Here is a 25,304-nt window from a genome sequence, read left to right as displayed (position 1 = left end):
TCTTGTGTAAATAAATAGGTGTGCTAAAATCTCTAAAGCCATACATTCCGGAGGTGTGCATCTTTTTGGAATAGCTTCCGCACTACTTCTATGCGAGCACTAGAGTAAGAAAGCAGGAGGTTCTGTCCCCGATGCTGTGGGGAGGACCGTCACCACCGACTGGACGTGGCCCTTTTGTGGTAACCGAGTCACCCCACGAACCTTTACAACTCTAAGCATCACTGAATTACTACGGAATTACTGATGCTTCTAAGCTCTAACTAGTATTGGGAGGCTTGATTTCACAAATCTTCTCTATCCAAAGACAAATGATATATGGGACCTTCTTCAATACTCTTTTCAAGTCAGATGCACAGGGACTATGACCCCGCTCCCCCAACCCGCAGACCACAGAACTCTTGCGAGGCTGCACCGGGTGCCGGTCAGAAGAGAACCCAAGAAGCTGAGCGACGCCTAATTTTCAGAAGCTGCAGTTTTCAGAGTAAGGAAAGCCCTTGGCGGCATTGACTTGTTTTGTTTTCTGTTTGGGGAAGCCCTGATCTGCAGGGAGGTGCCAAGGGAGAGGGGCTGGAAGCAGCGAGGCCAAGTTCTCCTGTCTTGAGCGAAGCTGCGGCCAAGGGCACAGGCGTGGCGAGGGGACGCTGCCGGCCCTGTCACTCTGTGGTCTTCTTCTCTTTCCAGTTCTTCTCTCTCTCCTCCAGCTCCGCCTGGGTGAAAGCTGCCGGTCCCCAGTTAGTGATCAGCTGGGGGCTCTTTGACCCTAAAGACAGACACGCGTTACACACTGGCTCGTATTCTTCAGTGTATATTATATATTATCATTCCCCCACAGACAAAACATTAATGTTTCCATGTTGTTTTTCTCTGAGGAACATCCAGAAAGGTCATACCACCCAAAAGCCCAGAAACTGCACAAACAGGATCATCATCTGGGCCCCAATCTACTGGAGGACAATAGTTTTGTTTTTGTACATCTGGGCTAAAACAGCTTTTAAAAGACAAATACGCAGCCGGGCGTGGTGGCGCACGCTTGTAATCCCCGTGCTTGGGAGGCGGAGACGGGGGATTGTGCAGGTTCGAAGCCAGCCGCGCTGGCTTAAGAGACCCTGTTTCCAAATAGAAATAGGTCTGGGAGTGTAGCCTGGAGGTAGAAGGGCTTCCAGGAACCCTGGTACCACCCCCCCAAAAAACAACAACAACAACAACAAATACACAATAAACCAAACATAAATTTAAAAACATATATATAGCTGGCGTGGTGGCACATGCCTGTAATCCCAATACTTGGGAGGCTGAGATGGGAGGATCTCGGGTTCCAGGACAGCCTCAGCAACAAGTGAGATGCTCACCAATTTAGCAAGCCCTGGTTTCAAAATAAAAATAAAAGGACTGGGGATGTAGCTTAGAGGTAGAATGCCTCTGGGTTCTATCCCCAGTACCTAAAAAAAGGAAAAGAAAAGAAAAAACAAATACATGATTACTTCAAAGACTCCCCCACCTGGTTCTATCAGTCGAATCAGCCCTTCGTGGTGGGCCACTTTGTCCTTCCAGCTCTTGGTCTTACTAGTCGCCATTTCCAGCTTCTTTTTAACTCCCTGGAATGAAAGTGGAGTTTGGACTTTGCAGACACCCAGGGAGTTTAAGAACTAAATAATGAGAATCAGTCAGGTCCTACATGCTTGTGGGTTATCTCATTAAATTCTCACAGCTACTCTGAGAAGCAGGAACTATTATTACGCCAGTGTTCAGCAGTGGACTCTGGGGCTCAGAGAGGTTAAGAATGTGGTGAAGCCCGAGGACACAGTACAGCTGGGACCAGAACCCAGGCATGTGATGCTAAAACTTGCCTCATTCGGGAATACACATGACCCTGTGTGCCGGTTCTAGCCAACCGCCTCAGGATCCAAACCCACCCTCACCGCCCTGCCTGTATTACCAGAATAATTCTCCCTTGCTAGCGGGCACCACTGCAGCTTCAACAGCAGTGGGTGCTGAAGGGACACGAGGCAGAGAGAGCTTTGCTCCAGTGGGCGCTCAGGACACCTGCAGCTCACCCCAGTGCCTGAGGGCCAGCTTCCCAGGGGTTGCGGCAGCCCAGCACCTCAGCCACCACTCTGCCTGTGGCCCCCGGGGAGGTCTGCGGGGCAAAGCAAGGACTCCTGCAGGTGTGCTCCCCTCAGTGCTCCCCAACCCCCACCTGGAGGCAGCACTGCTTCCCACACTGCCCATTCTGTGAGGTGAGGCCGGCGGCTGCTCATTAGTGGATTAAACTTTCACTGCTCACATTACTGTGTGGTCCCTGTCTCCTGACTGGACTCTGACGTACAAGCCTCACCTCCCCAAACACTTCCGTTGTCTTCTTTCCTACAGCTAAGCAAGATTCTCATTACACCTCTGTGCTGACAGCTAGGCAAATATTCTATCACTCAACAATATTTGTTTGCTTGTTTGTTTTGTGGCCGGGGATTGAACCCAGGGCCTAATACATGCTAGGCGAGCGCGCCACTGCCGCGCTATGTCCCCAGCCCTACTCAACAGTGTTTCTAAGGAGTCAAATGCTGGAGTTTGCCAGAGAACAGCCCACCTCGTACTGCTCCAGCGCTTGCTTCCGCTCGAGCTCCAGCTGTGCCAGCTGCGCCATGGCCTCCTGCAGGGCCTGCTCCTTCACCAGGCGCTGCTGCTCCAACTCCTGCTTCTCCGCCTCGGTTGTCTGAATGGCCTGCTGCTGCACTAGGTGCCACTTTTCCAGTTCCGCCCTCTTGGAAGACTCTTCCTCCAATAACCTGCAACACAGAGGAGTGTTGGGTCCCATCCTGCCGTCCATGCCTGACCCTGCAGATGAGGAGGCATTCCAGACAAGAGCCTACTCAAGGCCAGAGACGGCCTCTTGCTTTACAAAGAGGAAAGAAAGTGGGAGCCAGAGAAGCTGCCAGTCACGGAGCTGGTGACCGGCCCGGTGCTCTACTCCTGGCTCTTTCGGTTCCACCCTCTTCTGAAAAGAAAAAAGAAAACACCAAGGCGAAGTTGAACAGGTGCTAAGAACTGAGCTACGAGTCAAATGCATTTCCCCAGTGAGCTTCACAATAAACTTACATATTATTATCATTCACGAAGGTTAAGTGACTGCTGCTGTACACGGGCACCCACCTGCCAGGTGACAGGCCTCGCTTTGAAACGTGCCCAGTTGCCACAACAGTTAAATAAAGATATATTACCAAGGAAAAGCTGGTAATTATGGCAAAGAACTTGAGGGAATGGAGCTAACGCAAAGGAGAATGATAGATACTATTTACTGAACAATTACTACATGCCAGGCACTTTAACTTCATTATTGCTAATCCCCCAACAATCCCGGAAGGCATTATCCCCACGCTAGACGAAGCAAAAGGAAATCCAGAGGTTTGCAGGTTCGTTGCACAGGTCATAACGGATCTGACCCTAGTCTTTCTGACTCCAAAGTGTTATTTTCAATAACAGGCTCTCCACTTGAGATTATCCAGCTGCGTAAGTGTTTAAATAAATAAACCACCATACAGCCGAAACCTGCACTCAAAGTGCAGACGGTGTGGTGAGATGCCAGCCCTGGGCAGGACACAGATCCAGTGTGGAGACACAGTGTCGAGTCACACGGCAACTCCGTTACTGCCGCATCTTGAAAGAAAACAGAGGCACTGGCCGCGCAGCCTTATCTAACCTCCCACAGTCCTCCCTGCCCAGCCCCTTCCCGCAGCAGTGTCGGCATCCCCTCCACAGCCCCTCAGGGTGGCCATGCAGCCCCGCTCCCAGGCCCGCGGTGAGGGCTACCCCCACAGCACACATCAGCCAGGTCACGGCAGCCTCAATCCTTGGAAAGCTCCAAGTGGGCTGCCGACCCAGTAGCCCTGGCTCTACAAAGAACAAGTCTGCTCCCTCTTGCTCACGGCTCTTCAGCAAGTGGAAGGCAGCTCTCATTTCCTGCCAACGATGTCTTCTCCAGGCAGCACCTCCAGCCCTGAAGCCCGGGGCCTGGCTCCTCTCAGTGCCCTTCCTTAGACACACCCTAGCTCTTTCAAAGACCCTGGCGGCACAACGTCCACAGTCACATTCAGCGCTGCAGGTGCGGTCTGACCAGTGTGGAGCCGATTTCCTCATCCAACATGTATTTATTACCAGCCTCCTATCTGCTATTCCAGGCACCGGGGACTCAACAGTGGACAAGAGAGGAAGCGGGTGAAGCGTGGGGGGAGATGCACATTTGCAGACGGTATACTGCACAGCACCTGGCCCCGTCACGTGTCGGGGGGAATCTGCCACAGCAGAGTCTTGCTGGGAGGTAGAAGCCATCTCCCACTAGAGATGCCACAGGCCAGACACCTGCTGTTCTGCCTCTGGCACCCAGGGTAGGGCTGATCTTGCTAACTAGATGCCCTTCCTGGAACTCTGGCTCAGAAGCAACTGCTACCAAGACCAAAGACAGTGGAGATTTGCTTTGCTGGTGGCAGCAATGCCGGCATCCGGTGGCAGCCAGGGCGATGGTGCTGCTCTCAGCCAGTTCTAACGCTGGTGGCATCCTGCCACCAGGGCTCTTCCCACGGCCTGGTTGGGCTGTAGTCTGGCTGCTCATCCTCCCTGGTCCCTGCAAGTGGCCACCTGCCTTCCTGTGGAATTAGTGAACGGTTTAAGAGCTTCCTAATGATTTATTTTATCGCTTTACAGAATCCAAGTCAGTTTCTGTGGTTTTTGAACAAGCCCTTGACTAAAAGATGTTAGTGCTGGGATGGGGGGATGAGCACTTTTAGTCCTAACTACTTGGGAGGTTGAGGCAAGAGGCTCACTTAAGCCAGACACTTAAGACCAACCTGAGCAACACAGCAAGATCCCATCTCAAAATACATGAACAGAAACGAGATCTACCGTCAGGGCTTTGCTGACAGACGCAGTGTGATCGTGCATGCACGGTACTTCTGTGCCCACCGTGCAGCAGCGGTGAGGCCACAACAGCTCGTGTGATTTCGGGGGGACTATTACTTCTCCCGCTCTGGACACTCGGGCTCATGAACACTGCCTGAGAGTGGATGAGATTTCTGGCCACCACATCACAGGGAAGGGAGACCCTGCATCTCCTCAAATGAGCGGCTGTCAAGCCAAGTCTCCTGGACCCTGTACTTGTTCTTTTGAAATCTTAGACTATCTTTTTGGTCTAAAACTTTTCTTCTATCTGGTCAACATCTTTTTGAATACTTATGTTGAAACTCTATACAAGCTATATCTTCCCCATCTGCAAATCAGATAAAGGCACAGAAAACACTACACCGCGTGACTACCAAGTGCCAGACGTGATGCAGAAGATCAGGCACGCGCGTCTCGTTTCATCTCCACGACCCACAGAGCTGCCCACCGCCTTGACTTACAGATAAGAAACTGAAGGCTCGGAGTAGTGGCATACTTCTCTAAAGTTACACAGCAGGAACTCAAAGTTGCCACACGGCACTCCGGAACCCAGGTTCCAACTGCTTTCAAATACATAGAAAGTGTCAGGCGTGGTGGCGCACGCTTGTAATCCCAGCATTCGGGAGGCTGAGACCGGAGGATCGCGGTTCGCGGACAGCCTCAGCTACTTAGTGAGGTCCTCTGCAACTCAGCAGATGCAATTTCAAAATTAAGAATAAAAAATAGGGCAGGGGGTGTATATTGGAGGTCGAATGCCCCTGGGTTCCCAAACCTGGATCCTCTTGTCTCAGCCTCCCAGAAGCTGGGATTACAAGTGTGTGCCACCACACCCAGCTCACTAAGCTTAATTTTAATGGAAACAAAAATTCTAAGATCCAGGTGATTCAAGCCTTTTATTTTTCCCCCTTGGTGGTATTAGAGATGAAACCCACAGGCATTCTACCTCCGAGCTACACCCCCAGCCCTATATTTTTATTCTTTATTTTGAAACAAGGTCTCACTAAATTGCAGAGGGCCTCACAAAGTAGCTGAGGCTGGCCGCAAACCTGCGATCCTCCTGTCTCAGCCTCCCAAATGCTAAGATTACAAGCGTGTGCTACCACGTCTGGCTTAAATTTCTTGTATTTGAACAACTCAATTTACTATAAAGGCTGTCCCTGGAGGAACGTACGAGAGCAACAGAGAAAGGTCCCTGCATAGCAGAACATGGAGGTGCTCAATGCTCCAAGAACAACTTGCTGCTGCGTGGCAGGGCAGCCCTCAAGCCCATTACGTGTACCTGTTTAGGGTGTGTTCTTTCAAAGTGCCAGTGTTTCCATCGCGACTCCATGTTGACAACCCTTGGTTCTCCTCACCAGGCTAATCCTGAGGAGCCGGGAGCGAGCCCCCTGTGCCAACCTGACAAACTAAACCAGCCCAGCCTGCAGGACTTCAGGGAGAGGACTCGCCTCTCTACAATGACCACTAGATGGGGCAAATGTGTCCATTCCAAGTTGCACAAACTAAGAAGAAAAATAACAGAAGAGCAAAATAATTATAATCATAAAATGTCCTTTGTATACCAAGGAAAAACAAATTTTTGTGCTGTACTTTCAACTTACTGCTACGCATCTATAGATGGTAGTTATATTTGCTTTTAAAAGGTTGAAACAACTTTGCTTTTGGCTTGACTTTGAGTATACAAAAAAAATTAGCCAGAGTTGTTTGTTTGTTTTTGGGTGGTACTAGGTGTGACGGGCCCCGCCCATCAGCCAGTAAGTCCGAGAGCTAAGATGGCGCTGAGCGGAATTTCCCCAGAGCACTTAGGTGGTAAACAGCTTTCAGGAAGTGACGACAAGAGCATGAGATACACCGCATGCCATAGGGCAACAGCCAATGGACTGGCTGTTGCCATGAGTTGTGCACGTGAACAGTCTGCTGATTGGCTGTTGGGCTCTATATAAGGGGAAGATTTCTGGGGGGAGGGATCGACGGGAGAAGATTTACGGGAAGATTTACGGGAACTGTACAAGAACCTGGGGTAATAAAACTGCTTGAGGAAGATCGTGTAAGAGTCGTCACTGCGCCCGACAAGTGGTGGCCCGTACGGGGACCTTCGCTTTGATCAGAACCTCGGCAGTCCAGGGCAGCTGGCTGGTAAGTACTCCTTTGACTCCGAAAAGGGAGGAGGAGGCTCCGTTTACGGAGGGTTATTTTCCCCGATCAAAGGGGGCTCCATTAAGGAGGGCAGCTGGCTGGTAAGTACTCCTTTGACTCCGAAAAGGGAGGAGGAGGCTCCGTTTACGGAGGGTTATTTTCCCCGATCAAAGGGGGCTCCATTAAGGAGGATATTTTTTAGTGTAAGCAAGTTATTTCCCCGATCAAAGGGGGCTCCATTAAGGAGGATATTTTCCCCGATCAAAGGGGGCTCCATTAAGGAGGATATTTTTTAGTGTAAGCAAGTTATTTCCCCGATCAAAGGGGGCTCCATTAAGGAGGATATTTTCCCCGATCAAAGGGGGCTCCATTAAGGAGGATATTTTTTAGTGTAAGCAAGTTAGAGAATCGGGCTGGTCCTGATTCGATTTTCTCGAGCAAATAGATAGGGTAGCGCCATGGTTTACAGTATCAGGGAATCTTTCTTTAGCAAGCTGGGATAAATTGGGAAGAGACGTAGAACGCGCCGAAGAGCAAGGTATTGTTACAGGAGGGACTCGGCCGCTTTTTCGGCTGATTCGTGCCTGTTTGGAAGAAAGGCGCTTTAGAAAATTTGTGCAGGAGGGCCAGGCAGCTTTAGACGGTATAAAAGAGGAACGTTAAACAAGTGAAAGCTGTTGAACTGATTAAAGCATCTCGCAGAGTCAGTTCGCACATATGGGTCGTCAGCTGCTTTCAATATAGCAATAATAGAGAGTTTACATCGCTATGCCATGACCCCAGGAGACTGGCAAAATTTAGTTAGAGCCACCTTAAATCCTGGCCAATACTTGGATTGATCCACAATGGGGGCTTCTGACTGCTTTTCCTTTTCCATTGCCTTTGAGTCATTCTGCTCAAGTTTTTCCCCGCTTAATCCTTTTACCTTTTCCCCTAAAATTGGCACAGGAGCAAATTCTACTTTTGCAGGTTATAATTTTACTTATCAGAGCCCGACCATGGCCTTTCATTCTAACCCATTTGATCTGTGGCTTCTTTGTGGGATAAATGGCAGTTGCACGGATTTAGCTCCCCTTGTCATGATTAATGATAACGCGTCTATTGCCGCTAATCTTTCTCGCGAGCTTTCTGCATATCCTACAGATAACTGGTCATCGAAATTTGACAATTTGATAAAACAGTTGCGGTTGGAAATCATCAAAACCAATACTACTCGAGTTGACCCGGTGATGGCCCGCACCTTGATGTCCTGGATCCAACAAGCAGCTCGTCATTTAAAAGAGTGGGCTGGACTGGGTGCTCTTGGTCTCTGTCTGGTCTTACTGTGTATCTTATGTCTCTACTGTCTTAGAAAACTAATCCGTCAGCGCGCTACAGATCAAGTGCTCATAGCTCAGGCATTTGCAGCCATGGAGTTGGGACAATCCCCTCAAATATGGCTTGCGGCGATGGGAAAGTCTTAATGACAGGATGCCAGCTAGGACTGCACTCGGGACCCCGGGAGGGTGCATCCCGAGGAGGGCATGCTCAACTGCATACGGGTTGCCACTGATTCTGTCCTGTCCCTGGCAAAAGGTGGCGGGCCTAGAAGCCCCTTCCAAACATACAGGGGTTGAGTCCTCTGTCCTCTCCTGTCTGAAAAAAACAAAAAAGGGGGAACTGTGACGGGCCCCGCCCATCAGCCAGTAAGTCCGAGAGCTAAGATGGCGCTGAGCGGAATTTCCCCAGAGCACTTAGGTGGTAAACAGCTTTCAGGAAGTGACGACAAGAGCATGAGATACACGGGAACACCGCATGCCATAGGGCAACAGCCAATGGACTGGCTGTTGCCATGAGTTGTGCACGTGAACAGTCTGCTGATTGGCTGTTGGGCTCTATATAAGGGGAAGATTTCTGGGGGGAGGGATCGACGGGAGAAGATTTACGGGAACTGTACAAGAACCTGGGGTAATAAAACTGCTTGAGGAAGATCGTGTAAGAGTCGTCACTGCGCCCGACAACTAGGGATGAAACCCTTCTACTTCCAGGCTACACTCCCAGACCTATTTTATATTTTATTTGGAAACAGGGTCTCTCAAGCCAGCGACGCTGGCTTCGAACCAGTGTGATCCTCCTGTCTCCGCCTCCCAAGCGCGGGGATTACAAGTGTGCGCCACCACGCCCAGCTTAGCCAGAGTTTTTTAAGTAACACTATTTATGCCTGGCTCCTATCACAGATACTTTGATTCTGTACATCTGGGGAAAGGCCCACATATTCATCCGTGCTTTCTCTCTCTCTCTATTTTGTGGTATTGGGAATTGAACCCAGGGGTGCCTCGCCACTGAGCTACCATTTTCAGTCGTTTTTACTTTATTTTGAGATAGGATCTCACTAAGTTGCCCAGGCTGGCCTCAAACCTGTGATTCTCCTGTCTCAGCCTCCCAAATACTGGGAGAATAGGCCTGTACCACTGTGAGAGACTTTTTGTATGTTTTTAAAAATCTCTGTAAGTCATTCTGATTCTAAAATTATCCCTTATTCAAAGCATCATTCAATCCCCAATACAAGTAAGAAACCACTTATTCTATAAACATGAAATCAGTGATACTTTAGTCGATTTCCAGAGTTCTCTGACTCCGTCTACGAGCTAATATATCTGCTGTGTCATAGTCTGTTTCCCTTGAAACTGCAGTCCTAATACTGCATACTCCACCTGTGGAATCTGAGTGTGAGGAGAATCTACAAAAGCCCTGCACAGCACAAATTATGGAGTCCAGTTCCCTTGGCACGCCAGCCCTGGGACGTCCAAAGGGACTTGCATCTTCCAGTGCAGTGGGTCCTGCTCACCAACAACAACAGACCAGAAAAGGTTCTGAGAGTCTGGCTAACACCACGGTGGAGAAATACACGCCCACGGGACCTCTAAGAGCCAGGAAATAAGACAAGGACTACTTTTAATTTAGAATCTAAACTTTTTCCTGAACAAAATTTGAATTTCCAAAGTCAACTCTATTTTTGAAGTACCCATACCTATAGGAGACCACTTTTCCACTCTTCCTTCCTAAAGAATAAACAAATGTCTTTTCTTGCTCCACATGGGGATGGAACCCAGGGGCATTCTACCTCTGAGCTACACCCCCTGCCCTATTTTTTATTCTTTATTTTGAAACAGGGTCTCACTGAGTTGCAGAGGGCCTCACTAAGTAGAAGAGGCTGTCCGCGAATTGCGATCCTCTGGTCTCAGCCTCCCGAATGCTAGGATTACAAGCATGAGCCACCACGCCCGGTTTCCCACCTGCTTTTGAATGGGGAGTTGCCATCAACCCTAGTTATACCTGCTCTTGCCAGGCACGGCTCCTAGAGTGAGGTTTTTAGGGGTGCCAGGACACCACATCAAGAATGCATGGCTAACACTGGGGGCAGGGAGGGGCGCGGGGGGGGGGGGCGGGCCCTCCCTTGGGCCCTCCCTTGGGCTCTCCATTTTACTTTGTCCTCCCTGCTTCTATGAAGGCCAAAAACTGAGAATTCTCATCTGAGAACACAACTATTACAAACTGTACATCTCAGCCAGGCGTGGTGAGAGGAGGATCCCAGATCCAAGGACAGCCTCAACAACAGTGACTCTCAGTCGTGAGATCCTGTTTCAAAATAAAAATAAAATAGGTCTGGGGGTGTAGATAGGAGGTAGAATGCCTCTGGCTTCAACGCCTAGTATCAGAAAAAAAAAAAATTGTGCATCTCACTTTATTTTCTGGGTTTTTTTGTTTCTGTTTTTTGTTTTGGTGGTACTGGGGATGGAACCCAGGGGCCTTCTACCTCCGGGCTACACTCCCAGACCTATTTTATATTTTATTTGGAAACAGGGTCTCTCAAGCCAGCCGAGACTGGATTCGAACCTGTGCGATCCTCCTGTCTCAGCCTCCCAAGCACGGGGATTACAAGCGTGCGCCACCACGCCCAGCACATCTCACTTTAAAAACTCTGAGGAAAAGAAAGGCTTGTTTCAAAAACTTAAAGTCCACTGCCAAGTAGTACTTATTGAAGGAACGGTGCCAATCCTGTATGACCAAACAGAAACTGCGCGTATCCTCCCTATCCTCCTGCACAATGCTGTGGCTGCAACTCTGGCCTGGGCCTGGTTCTGTCCCCACACCCAGGGCCTTCTCTGATCTGCACCCTGAAGAAGCCAGCTTCTCACCGAGCTGATCTGGGTCCGTGCACATTTTAGTATATAGGTTCCCAAAGAGGGTAGTTTCATCCCCTGCTGGAAGAAGGGGTTGCTGGAATAACATACAGATACATAAAAATGTAAACTTGTTGCTGTACCTTTCTATATATTCCATTAAAGAAGGCAGATTTCGGAGGGGCACTGAGAAATTTTTTTTCTGAAAAGGAGGCAGTAAGTCAAATAAGTTTGGGGCTCTATATTCAGGGCACAGTACCAAACATGCCCACCAGACTGCTCTAAAATAGACACAAGGCCCTTCTTCAGCTCCCAAACAAGGGTTTTCCAGTGCCCCAGGATAAAGAAAAATACCCTAGCTGGCCAGGTGTGCAGGGCCTCTCCAGCCTGGATGACACGCCATGGCAACTCAGTCACTGCAGGGCTGAGACTCCCCCCGAACCATTAGCCCAAGCAAGGCACAGTTGGGCAGAATGTGCAAAGTGTGCACCTGGCCTGCAGCTTCCGCACCATCTCTTCATCCTGCCGGGCCTGCCGCTCATCCTCCAGAGCCTCCTGCAGCTTGAGGTACATGTCTTCCAGCTCCCTCACTCGCTGCAGATACTGCTCCAGCTCCGAGGACTTCTGGGCTACCTGCTCCTCCATCTGCTGTCTGATCTGAGGGTATAAAAAGGTCACTGTCATGTCTAATCGCAGGTGACTTCTCCACCACTCCTCGGCCCTGAGGGTCGCCTGCAGCCCATGGCCTCCACCCATCAGGTTGGTCCTCCAACCCTTGAATTAGAGACAGAGGAAAGAGGACACACCCCCACTGCCAGCGGTAGATGAGTCCGAGGGAACAACCCCAAACTCTGTGCTCCTGCTCTGTGTATTTTCCATCCTTTCCACTCCACATTTTGATTCAAGTCAAGAAAAAAGTGTTTCCTGCATAATTTCTCATTAAATTCCTTCCCATCTTAAAGCCACAGCCTCTCTACCAACAGTCTTTTCTGAAAGGAATGAATGAACCATTGCCATTCAGAGCAGCCCAACCATTCAAACTCAAGGGGAAGGGCAGGCTGCCTGCAGAAGACACTGGGCGCTTGCCGCTTCTGCCACCTCTCCCTTCCCTGGCACCTGCAGCCCCGAGGGCACTCACGCAGGTAAGTCAGTGCCTTACCAGTTGTAGTAAGTGTATGGTTTCCCCCTCCTGCATTAAAGGGTCCTGATACTTGCCTTACAGATTAAAAGACAAGCACATCCTAAACATATTATACACATTAGCATGTCTCTGAAGTTAACAAGGGATTGTCACTAGCCTTTGTCCTCATGAAAGCCCCAAGAGATCACACAACCCCTGAACCTAGAGTAACTGCGGAACTCAGAAGGGAAAAGGGAGGACAGCAGGCACCAGCCCAAGTGCAGCGCCGCCCATATCACACACGCCTGGCTGTGTGCTTCCCTCTGCATGTGCGTACACACACACACACACACACACACACACACACACACACACACGCAGCACTGCCCGTATCACACTCACCTGGCTGTGTGCTTCCCTCTGCATGTGCGTACACACACACACACACACACACACACACACACACACACACACGCAGCACTGCCCGTATCACACTCACCTGGCTGTGTGCTTCCCTCTGCATGTGCGTACACACACACACACACACACACACACACACACACACACACACACATTCTGTGAACTCCAAGCAACCACAGGTAGGACCATGGCACCTGAGCACAGTTAGGCTCGGGGCTCCGTGCCGTCCCCAAGTTCGCTCAGTGGGAGAAGACCCATTTCCCCTCAGCCAGCCAGTGAGCCTCCAGGATCAACGAGAGCTTCTAAGATCAGTAAAGCAAAACCCAGAGGTTCTCTCGATTTCACACCCCACTCTCCTCATTACAGAGGAGAAATGTCATGGGACCTATGCTTACTTTACTTAATGACTTTTTTTCCCAAACCAAAACTCTTCCGAGAATGAAAAGGGATATTATTAATAATGATACCAAGATGACAAGGACTAGCCCAGGCAAATCAGGACATACAGTCACCCTAACCAACCATTTATCATTCCATTCCATAAATTTCTGCTTACGGGTCTTAAAAACAAAGTTCCTATCTTTCACCTTTGCATCTTTGGCACAGGGCCTGGTGCATAGAAGGTGCTCAATAAAGGGATAATGAATGGGCACAGAACTTCCCAGCAGCCACTGCAAGTCAGCAGCAGAGCCACAGGCTGGGATGGGCTCCCTCCCGCCTCCCAGGCCCCCCCCACCCGCCACGGGCTCTCCCGCCACGGGGCCTCACCAGCTTCTCACGCTCCAGCTCTGTGCTGAACCTGGCCTGCAGCTCCACCTGGGTCTGCAGGCGCTTCTTTTCCTCTTCTGCTGCGCGAGAGGCTGCCTCCTCCAGTTTCTACCCAATCAAAACCATCCCCAGAAAAGCCAGATTGTTCACATGGAAGAGAGAGAACAAACTATGTAACATACGAGAGAAGCCAAATACCAACACCCAGGCCGGCCTCGGTTCTCAACTTCCTACCAGGACCCTGTTTCCAATTCAAAAAACAAAAGGGGCTGGGGTCAGCTAGGCATGGTGGTGCATGCCTGTAATCCCAGTACGTGGGAGGCTGAGACAGGAGGATTGCAGGTTCAAAGAAAACAGTGAGACTCTCATCAACCTAGCAAGACCTTGGTTCAAAATAAAAACTTTAAAAATCAGGCTGGAAGTATAGCTTGGAAGAAGAATGCTCCTGGGCTCCATAGGAAAGGAAGGAAGGAAGGAAGGAAGGAAGGAAGGAAGGAAGGAAGGACGGACGGACATCCAGAGAGAGAACCCTGCTAAAATGAGGGTCATCCCAAGGTTCTGCCCCTGAGGAAACAATCAGAGGCATCACACTGTCAGGACAGAGTCCAGCTCAGAAACAAATAAATGCGCAAACAACAAGCCGAGGGAGGGGGAAGAACCAGTACCCAGAGTTGCCACAATGTTTTCTAAAACATCCAGTTTTTAATAAAAGATGAGACATGCAAAAACAAACAAACAAAAACCCAGGGAAGTGTAACCCATACATGGGGGAAAAATAAAAAGAAAACAGGCAACAGAAATTGCCTTAAAAGAGGCCCAGATAGTACATTTATCACAAGACTTCAAAGCAGTCATTATAAATATGTTTAAAGAACTAACGGAAAACATGCTCACGGGAGTAATGGACAGCAGGATGATATCCCATCAAATAGAGAACAGCAACAGAGAAACAAAATATAAAAAGAACCAAACAGAAGCTGGCATGGTAGAGCACACCTGTAATCCCAATACTTGGGAGACTGAGACAGGAGGATGGCAGGTTCCAGTCCAGCCTCAACAACTCAGAGAGACCATGTTTCAAAATAAAAACTAAAATTGGGCTGGGGTTGTAGTTCAGAGATAGAATGCCCCTGGGCTCAATCCCCAGTATCTCACACACAGAGAAAGTAAAACAACCTCCACATGTACCAATGTGGGGGTGAGCTAAATAAGTTACTGACAGTCCCATACAGTATTATACAGCCATGAAAAGAATATGGAAGCTTTCTTTACACTGATATAAAAAGATCTCAGAAACATATTCAGTGAAACCAGATGCAGAACAGTGAGGTCAGCCTGTACTTTTTTAAGAACAGAGAATAGACCTGTGGTTTCCAGGGTTCAGAGGAGAAGGGAAGGTCCAAATATGAAGGAGAAGCATAAGGGAATTCTTTTGAGTATTTAAATTGCTCTATACTCGGTCCATGATTGTTACAAGAATCTAGGCATATGTAAAAAAATCATAAAGCAATATAGATTGTAAATCTTACTGTTCATAAACCTTTTAAAATGGAAAAGAGGAAAAATGAGCTTCTAAAATACTGTCAATAGTCTATCTTAATCTGGGTAGTAGTTTCACTGATATAAACTGAATGATTACTTGTATACATATTTTATGTTTTCTTCTTCAGGAAAAGCCTATTTCAGTGTGTGTGTGTGTGTGTGTGTGTGTGTGTGTGTGTGTGTGTGTGTCCATCCATCGTAGGGACATTCTCCCTCCAAGCTACACGCCCAGTCCTATATTTTTTTTATTTGAAACAGGGCTTCACTAAGTTGCTGAGGCCGGCTGTAAACCTATAATCCTCATATCTTAACCTCCCAAGTACTGAGTCTACAAGTGTGAGTCACCACACCAGGCTTATTTCTTATTTTTGAAACAGGGTCTCACTAAGTTGCTAAGAGTCTTGCTAAATTGCTAAGGCTGGTCTTGAACCAGCAATTCCTCCTGTCTCACGCTCCCACGTACTAGGATTACAGGTGTGTGCCACCACTCCCGGCCTATTTCATATTTTCAACAAATTACAAAAAGAAACACTAAGCCCTAGCTTCCCACCCTTAACAGTCATTTCTGATGTGTGCATAGAAGGGAAGAAACTGTGAACACATACTGCAGGTGCTCAGCCTGTCCTCAACAAGGGAGTTTTTCAAGAAAACTGTTGTAACAGAAAGAGGCAAGACCCAAGGGTGATCTGGGGAGAAGAGCAACCAAGGAGCTGCTTTGGGAAAGTCCTAGAGCTGGGTAGTAACAGCAGTTTCTAAGATTGTAGGCCCACGTGATACCTAAGATTATCAAAGTTGTTTTTTTTTTTTTTGGTGGTACCGGGGTTCCTGGAAACCCTTCTTCTTCCAGGCTACACTCCCAGACCTTTTTTTTCTTTTTTTTTTTAATTTGGAAACAGGGTCTCTTAAGCCAACGCGGCTGGCTTCGAACCTGTGTGATCTCCTGTCTCCACCTCCCAAGCGTGGGGATTACAAACGTGCGCCACCACGCCCGGCCAAAGTATTTTTAAAAAGTGTGTGTGTGTCTACTCAAAAGTTCAGCCAGCGTGGCATTTCTGTGGGCTGCACGGGGAGAACCCCATGAGGGACAGAGGTGAATGACAGAGGGCTTTAGGGTAGGCGTTAGACCAGGAGCCACCCACACATCGCAGGCAAGGGTGCTGTGCAGGACACGAAGGGTCCTGCAAGCTTCTGCTGAGAGGTGCTTGTTGATCCATGGCAGACAGGCTCGGCCCTGCAGTGCCCAAAGAAAGGCCACAGCCACATGCCGGGAGGCTCACTGCCGCCCAGAACCAGGGAATGATGTTTCCCAGTGAGCACCAACTCTCTTACTCTTTATGGTACTTGATCTCATAGCTTTGAGATGGGAGGAGAAGCTTACCATAACCTTGACTTCCCTTAGTTAAAAAAAAAACAAAACACCTCATATCTCTACACCAAGGCTCTGCTAAGACACTCATGAATGCTTAGGGGGAAATTCTAAAAATCAACAGACCTTGTCCCAGTCAAATAAAACTGCCTTGAAATTCTCAAGGGGTGAGATGAAATTTACCAACTTTCTCTGGAAAAATTAAAATGTGCACGTTATTCTATTTATTTATTGCAGTACTGGGGGTGGAACCCAGGGGCACTCTACCTCTGAGCTACATCCCCAGCCCTATTTTGCATTCTTTATTTTGAAACAGGGTCCCACTGAATTGCAAAGGGCCTTACTATGTAACTGAGGCTGTCTGCGAACCTTGATCCTCCAGTCTCAGCCTCCCAAATGCCAGGATTACAAGCATGAGCCACCACGCCCAGCCTAATTCTTTTTATTTTTGGTAGTACTAGGGGATTGATGCCAGGGGTAGTCTACTTCTAAGCTACACCTCCCACCCTTTTTATTTTGAAACAGGGTCTTGCTAAGTTGTGAAAGCCTTGCTAAGTTGCTAAGGCTGGCCTTGAACCTGCAATCCTCCTGTTCCAGCCTCCCAAGTACTGGGATTAAAGGCATACAGCACCGTTCCCAGCTTTGAATTATTTTTATAAGTACACCTTTGTCATCAAGAAGCTGCCTCACGTGTGGTCCGGATACCCTTCCTGAGAACACAGCTCACCAAAACCTCTTCCCAAGGCAGCGCCACCTCGTGGCCGTGGCCTCTGCCCGCGCGGAGAGCCCCTCCAGCCCCAACACCCACCTTCCGCACAGTCTCCAGCTCCTGCTGCTTGCTCTCATTGGCAGCCTGCAGCTCCTTCATCTGCCGCTCCAGCTCCTCCTGCTCGGCCAGCAGCTTCTTCCGGAGTTCTTTCCGACGCTGGCGAGCTTCTTTGTGCGGTGGAGGGCTGCCCAGCTTCAACAGGTGAATGGTAGAGTGAATGGCTTTGAAAGGAGGAGGAGACAAAAATGGGAAATAGGCTTCATTCTGCGTATGTCTACCATGTAACTGGCACAGCAGGGAAAAGCCAGAGAGCGAGGAGACCCAGGCGGATTCTGCTTTCGCCAGTGAGTAGTGATGAGACCCTGAACCAGCACCAGGTCTCTTGTAGCACCAGGAGCCCCAGCTTCAAACTGAGACCAGGATCCTTAAAATGAGATGAGAGTATGATCCTCAAAGCTTCTTCCAAGAACTCCGTAACTTCACATCTGGACTTACACAGACGCTGGATTCAGGAATACGAACTGCACACATTTTAGAACTCCTGCCAACACTTTCAACTCCCTTCTGAATCCTTCTCAAAAAGCTAAATGATGCCGGGCGTGGTGGCGCACGCTTGTAATCCCCGCACTTGGGAGGCGGAGACAGGAGGATCGCGCAGGTTCGAAGCCAGCCGCGCGTGCTGGCTAAGGAGACCCTGTTTCCAAATAAAAATGTAAAAATAGGTCTGGGAGTGTAGCCCGGAGGTAGAAGGGCTTCCAGGAACCCCAGTACCACCAAAAAAAAAAAAAAAAAAAAAAAAGCTAAATGACAGTAAAATACAGTAAAGGCAGAAAGTCAACGCTCCCCGTCTCAGATTTGCAGCCACCTCTCTTTAGTGTGACTCTTACCGGTTCCTTATGAAACCATCTCCCTGGATACTCCCTTCCTGAGGTATCAGAGCACATTAGCTACCATCTGTTGAAAATCAAGGGCTGGGGTATAGCTCCGTGACAGAGCATTGCCTAGCATGCACGAGGCCCAGGATTCAGTCCCTGGCACAGGGAGGGATGGAGGAAAGGAAGGAATATAAGATACATGCATATTTACATGCATTATATAATTTTCATATAAAACCTGACTTCTTTCCTAGCATGCATGCGTGCGCACTGGGGATTTTATGCAGGGGTGTTCTACCTCTAAGCTTCACCCCTGGGTTCACCAACTCCTATTTATTTGTTTGTTTTTGTGGTATAGAGGATGAGTGAACACAGGAGCATTCTACCTCTGACCTATACCCTCAGCCCTAATTTTTATTCTTTATTTTGAAACAAGGTCTCACCAAGTTGAGGAGGGCCTCACTAAGTAGCTGAGGCTGGCCACGAACTGAGATCCTCCTGTCTCAGCCTCCCAAATGCTGGGATTACAAGCATACTCAAAAACCATTGCATAGGTCAGGCACAGTGGCGCACGCTTGTAATCCCAGCCTGAGGAGGCTGAGACAGGAGGATCGCACAGGTTCAAAGCCAGTCTTAGCTACTTAGTGAGGCTCTCAGCAACTTAGTGAGACCCTGTTCCAAATAAAATATAAAATAAGTCTGGGAGTATCACCTGGAGGTAGAAAGCCGCCCCTGGGTTCCACTCCCAGTACCACCAAAAAAAAAAAAAAAAAAAAAACCAAATTACTGTATAATTCCTCTTCTGTTTCACATGAGATCAAAATTCAGCACAGTGGTTACTTAAACATTCTTTTTTAGTCCTTACAAAGGAGAAATACCATAGTCTTTAAATAGTAACAGCAGAAAAGCCTCAAATCTATTTAAAATTTCCCCGCAAGTTTCTTTATGCAAATTAGCTGATGAAAAATTGAGACTGAATCTTAATTTTTCTTTTATCTACTATGTTAGGTGTAGAAATAATACAGCCAATAAGTATCTTTCATGAGATTCATAAATATAAAGTCAGAGTCTTCTCTCTTTTGTGTTGGGGGGTGTACTGGAAATTGAGCCCAGGAGCATTCTACTTCTGAGCGACACCGCTAGCCATATTTTACTTTATATTTTGAAACAGGGTCTCACTCGTTGCTGAGCATTTTGCAAAGCTGCCGGGCCTGGCCTCAAGCCTGCAATCTCCCGTCCAACTCCTAAGTACTTGGATTGTAACTGTGCACTACCATACTCAGCTAGAGTTCTCAGTTTTATCATGGCAAATCAAAATGGCCTTACCTTGAATCCACTCTTGCTTCTTCTTCTTATCTGAAGCGCTGATTTCAAATGTCTTATCAAAACATTTTATTAGGAAAAGGCATTTCTTTCCATCTTTGTCAGGCAGAGACTAAAACCAAAAGGACAATTAGTTCTTGACAATTTTGTGAAGTTTTAAATTCAACCTTAATTATTTTTATACACATCTGACTGAAACTCAATGTCAATGAAAAACACCTATGCATGCAAACGACTGACTAGTGCTGTCCCCCAGGTTGCATTACTTATGGAAACAATGACCCTGATCAGCATACCACGTCTGAACACCTACAGGAATGCCAGGCGCCGAGCTTTGAGCTCTTGAGGGCACCACAACCCTTGCACTGAGTGCATCCCTGCGGGAGCCCTGGGAGGCACCCGAGTGGAAATGTCACAAGAGGTGCTGCCTGTATGACACACAAGGCTTCTAGGCCAGAGTCGCTCCTGCCCTGCCTACTGAGGCTTCTTCTCCTGGCACCTGGGACGTTGTTGGCAACCTGTTGTTCTTGTCCTAAACCCTGATGGGTGGAATGGTATGGCCTGTGGCAATCTTATGGGTCTCTGTTTAGTTGAATCTAAACAGACCCTCTGTAATCACTGCACATCCATCTACTAGATAGAAGATTCATTTCTTTACAGAAGTAGCTATAAATAGTGTCTTGAAAGTCAAAATATTCACATACAATGTTCAATATTCTTTTACTTATTTGTACTCAAAACATTAAAGATCTTTTAGTATATGCATGGTGTGTGTGTGTGTGTGTGTGTGTGTGTGTGTGTGTGTGTGTGTGTGTGTTACTGGGGACGGAACCCAGGGGCACTCTACCTCCAAGCTACACCCCCTAGCTATTTTTTGTTTGTTTTTTTGGCAGTACTGGGGATGAAACCCAGGGGCATTCTACCTCAGAGCTACACTCCCAGACCAATTTTTTTTTTAAACAGGGTCTCACTGAGTTGCAGAGGGCCTCACTGAGTAGCTGAGGCTGTCCTCAAACCTGGATCCTCCTGTCTCAGCCTCCCAAATGCTGGGATTACAAGCGTGAGCCACCACGCCCGGCTACAACCCTACTCTCATGCTTTACTTTGAAATGGTCTCACTAAGTAGCTGAGGCTATCTGTGAACCATGATCCTCCTGTCTCAGCCTCCCAAATGCTAGAATTATAAGCGTGCACCATCACACCTGGCATTATATTTTAACATTAGATTTTAAACAGTCTTACTAAACATTTTTTGGCTTTGTTTTTCTTTACGACTCCATGTTATTCAATAAATGATTCTTTAAATGTACAAATCAGGCTTAATCTCCACACTATGCTCATAAGTATATGACAGAAAACATTCATGTTATAAAAATTATTTCAGCTATCTTTATTTTTGGTTTACAAAGTACTGGGACTGCATGCCTACATTATTTTGGAAGTTAAATTCAGGTGGGATTGGATGAGAACCTTCTTTGGCAGCAGGGGGCAGCAGCAGGTAACCATGCAAAGAAGTAACTGGGCTCACCTCCACACAGCAGTTTTCATCCAAGAGAATTTCTCCTTTCTTGTCTTTCAGATCCTCACTCACATAATAAGAAATAATGTTTGGTTTTAGTACAAACCACCGTTCAGTCCAGTTTTTCCGTCTATGGCCTTTTTTCATCATATAACCCTACAAAAGATTAAGTCTGGTGTGAATACTGGTTCTTTTATGTGTAAGAACTGGTCTTTCTTCTTTTTTTTTTTTTTGTTTTGTTTGTGTGTGTGGTGCTAGGCTTTGAACCCAGGGGCACACTACCTCTGAGCCATATCCCCAGTCTTTCTTAACTTTTGTTTTTGAAACAGGGTCTCATATCTCATGAGGTTTGCTGAGTCTCACTACTTACTGAGGCTGACCTCGAATCTGTAATCCTCCAGTCTCAGCCTCCCAAGTACTGACTGGTATTACAGATGTGGCTTAATTTTCTTTCTTTCCTTCTTTTTCTTTCTTTCTTTCTTTCTTTCTTTCCATATCTCTCTCCCTCTCTCTCTCTCTCTCTCTCCCCCCCCTCCCTCTCCCTCTCCCTCTTCTTTCTTTTGCAGTAATGGGGATTGAACCCATGGGCATTCTACCTCTGAGCTACACCCCCAGCCTATAGCTGAGGCTGACTGAGAACCTGCGATCCTCCCGGCTCCACCTCCCTAGTGTGGGAATTACAAGCGTGCACCACCATGCCCGGCTAATATTTCTTTCCTAATAGACGTGTCCACTCCGTTATTTGGTATATGCTCCTGAGCACATGAACGTCAATGATTCTTGCCCTTCGTGGATCATGAGTACCCACTCAGGTTTATGCAGGCACAAGCAGATGAAAGTTTGCATATAATTTCAGACATTTCAGACAACCCTGCAAAGTGATGTACAGACTTAGAACTCTTGATGTTAAAACAGTGATTTTTTAAAAATTCCTTAGCTTTTTGAGATATCTATTGAAATGTGTGAGATTAAATTGCAACCCATACAGGAGAGTGTCAAAAGTAGGTGGAGTAGGGTTACCCATGTGCTAGTAGAGCTGGGTGACGAGTATACAAGAGCTCATTACACTATTCTATTCCATTAAAATAAAAATAAAAAGCCAAGCCAGGCATGGTTGCACATGCCTGTAATCCCAGTACTTGGGAGGCTGAAACAGGAGGATCTCAGGTTCGGAGCCAACCTCATCAACTCAGTGAGGCCCTACGCAACTTAGCGAGATCCTGTTTCAAAACAAAATAATAAAACAGGACTGTGGGTATGGCTCAGAGGTAGAATGCCCCTGGGTTCCATCCCCAGTACCACAAAAAATAAAAATAAAAAATAAGTAGATAAAGTAAAACAAAAAGTAGGGCTAGAAGTATAGCACAGAGGAGGAATGCCCCGGGGTTCAATTCCCAGTACCATGAAATGGGGGTGGGGCTGGGGTGTGCTGCAGTTCAATGGTAAAGCATTCCTAAATTCAATCCCCAATACCGAAAGAAAAAAGAAAGATTTTAAACACGTCAAATTCTAAAGATGAGCAAAAATACAGTGTTACAGAACTCTCACCTGTTTCAACACATCTAATATAAGCTCATTAAAGACTTCGTTAATTGCCATAGACACTGTCTGCCGGTCCATGCCTTTGCTGAACTGTCCATTTCCAATTAGCTCGATAAGTTCCCACACTGAAAGGCCACCTTTACTGTCATCAAAGTTGATTTTATAATGTTCAAATTGCTCTTGCTGCCAACCTCCCCCCATGGCTTCTGTGAGCTTCTTAAGCAGGTATTCAATCTGTAAAAAAAAAAAATTAATTATTTCTTAATTTTAAAAAGCCTTTCAAGCCGGGCAATGGTGACGCACACTTGTAATCCCCGCGCTTGGGAGGCTGAGACAGGAGAATCGCACAGGTTCAAAGCCAGCCTCCGCTACTTAGTGAGGCTCTCAGCAACTTAGTGAGACCCTGTTTCCAAAAGTATAAAATAGGTCTGGAAGTGTAACTCAGAGGTAGAAAAGCCCCTGGGTTCCACCCCCAGTACCACACACACACACAAAAAGGAGCAGTTAAAATAATGAGGCAGTTAAACTAAGTGGAATGTTGGTATCTTTTATCTTCTGGGAAGCCTGAGTATCTACATGTTCTCAGACTCAGCATGTCCCAAAACAAACGAATCATCTTTCACCTTGCAAACGGTTCTCCCCTATCTGTGTGTGTGTGTGTGTGTGTGTGTGTGTGTGTGTGTACTGGGGATTGAATTGAACCCAGGGGCATTCTACCCCTACACTACATCCAGCCCTATTTTATTTTTTTGTTTTGAAACAGGGTCTCACTAGGTTGATGAGAGTCTCACTACTTGCTGAGGCTGTCCTGGAACCTGAGATGCTTCCGGTCTCAGACCCCCAAGTTCTGGGATTACAGGTGTGCATCGCTATGCCCGGCGCCCCCTCTATCCTTGGTGTCAGGTGGGAGTGAGACCATTCACACACTCAACCATGCCAGGATTTTTGTTCCCACCTTTCACATCAAACCAGGGACAAAATCCTGCCGGGGTTTCTCCAAGATAAGAGCTTTCACCCTGGATTATGGTCCACTAAAAATAAACTCAGTGCGTAGGTAGAAACCAGCAGTTTGGAGGAAGAGAATGAAAAATATTCAAGTCCAATCACAATAAAGACAAATACTTCTTTGTGATAAGTTCAGCTTACTGCGTGTAATGCCTATACGTGCTGGGTCATGATATAAATTGTTTATCTTCCTATGGGTTGCGATCAAAAGAAAGTTAAAATTGTGCCCCAAACAGTTCTCAGTTTGTTCCTCCCCTCCATCTGCCTAGTTAATGCCTCCTACTTGCTATCCTCCCTCCATTGTTGCCCCTGTCCCTTCACTGGCCGCTGCAGCCAGGTAACCACCCCAGCAGACTATTTTCTCTCATGTCTTCCGTTACACCTCCCCTCGCCACTCACAACCCAGACCAGAGGTCGCAAACTTTTATTGTAAAGGACAAATAAATATGTGAGCTTTGTTCATCTCTAGCTGGTGTTCTTTGCTTTTTAAAATCCTTCAGAAATGTAGAAACTACACCAATAATGAGAATCTATGTAATACCTCAAAACAGCCCATGGTAGGTGTTCAGGCATTTACTCGCTACGCACTTTGGTCTTTTCCTTCTCTTGTTGAAGACACATCACTGACCATTATGCTTGTCAGACAGTAAGTAGCTTCTTGCCTCTTAATAGAAATAACAGGAATAGACAGTGGAAGAGACAAAAGGGAAATGGTTAAGGGGGGCTGAGGATTAACTCACTGGTACATTTGCCTAGTCCACGTGAGGGGGAGGGAGAGAAAGGAACAGAAAAGGGAAAGAAAAAAGGTTTAAGTCCAAAAGAGATTGAAGAGAGTAAAAAAGAAAGTTAAAAAAATTTTCAAAGACAGATAAATAATTGTTCAAGCTGGGCATGGTGGCACATGCTTGTAATTCCAGCATTTAGGAGGCTGAGACAGGAGGATCACGGTTCTTAGACAGCCTCAGCTACTTAGTGAGGTCCCTTGCACTTCAGTGAGACCCTGTTTCAAAATAAAGAATACAAAATTAGGGCTGGGGTGTAGCTCAGAGGTAGAGTGCCCCTCGGTTCCATCCCCCAAAAATAAAAAAATTGCTTAAAGTAAAATAACTCAGAGCCATCAATGTGTATAGTTCAAGCTCCTAAAGGCAACAGAAAGAAGGGCCTAAGCTAAGCTGATTATAAAGAGGTGCAGATCCAACCACAAGTTTCAGTAGTAAAGCCAAAGGAAGCGCATGCATATGGCCACAGCCACCCAGCACAGGTCAGGAAGCTCCGCCCACCTGTCACAGTGCGTGAAGCCCCTCCCACTCCAAGCTGCGGGTCCTCTCCCATCTCAGGTGATCTTCCATAACGTTTATGGCTCACAAAGTGCCAGTCAGCAGAGCACTGGGGCCTGAAGGCCGCCCGCCAGGTCCATCCTGGGCCTTTCTGAGGGGCCATCTCGCCCTGTGAGATTGTCACCGGGCATCTACCTGCTCAGCACCCCGGAGGCCGTGCCGCACAACTAGTTTAGATGTGTTTCCTGCTGGCTTTTAATGCAGCCACGTACTTCTCATGACCAGATAACTTAAGGATCTTTAGATTCTCGGTGGTGGACTCAGAAGAGGCGAGCATTCCCATTCTCAACTATTCCATTATACTAAGTAATGCTAAATCACGTGCTGCCGTGTGAGTCCCAGTGGCTGCGTCAGTTCAAGAGCTCATTCAATTTCAGGAAGCAGCTTACTTCCTCCTTCTAAGCAAGCTTCACCAAAAATAACAATGGATAAACTTTCAAGCTGCATGTGATTTTCTCAGCCTACAGCTTAAAACATTCTGGCTATTAAA

At 47.5% G+C, this 25,304-nt stretch overlaps 1 protein-coding gene across 2 annotated transcripts in view; it reads right to left on the bottom strand.

Annotated features, from left to right (window-relative positions):
* Nucleotides 1–653: 653 nt before the first annotated feature.
* Nucleotides 654–25,304, bottom strand: part of SWAP70 (switching B cell complex subunit SWAP70) — a gene marked incomplete at both ends in the record, with an annotated part of 72,699 nt that continues 48,048 nt past the window's right edge. For both annotated transcript variants that reach the window (XM_080700782.1, XM_080700783.1), the window contains 9 exons: nt 654–760; nt 1,499–1,595; nt 2,585–2,783; nt 11,719–11,885; nt 13,537–13,644; nt 17,253–17,434; nt 19,415–19,523; nt 20,940–21,086; nt 22,479–22,706. In XM_080700782.1, the coding sequence (XP_080556908.1) occupies nt 654–760; nt 1,499–1,595; nt 2,585–2,783; nt 11,719–11,885; nt 13,537–13,644; nt 17,253–17,434; nt 19,415–19,523; nt 20,940–21,086; nt 22,479–22,706 (1,344 nt within the window). The remainder of the gene's footprint in view (nt 761–1,498; nt 1,596–2,584; nt 2,784–11,718; nt 11,886–13,536; nt 13,645–17,252; nt 17,435–19,414; nt 19,524–20,939; nt 21,087–22,478; nt 22,707–25,304) is intronic.

The sequence above is a fragment of the Muscardinus avellanarius genome (genome assembly GCF_963383645.1).
Source record: "Muscardinus avellanarius genome assembly, chromosome: 1".
In the NCBI taxonomy this organism is placed as follows: domain Eukaryota; kingdom Metazoa; phylum Chordata; class Mammalia; order Rodentia; family Gliridae; genus Muscardinus; species Muscardinus avellanarius.
Note: the sequence above shows the minus strand (reverse complement) of the source record. Positions and strands in the feature narration are given on the sequence as shown.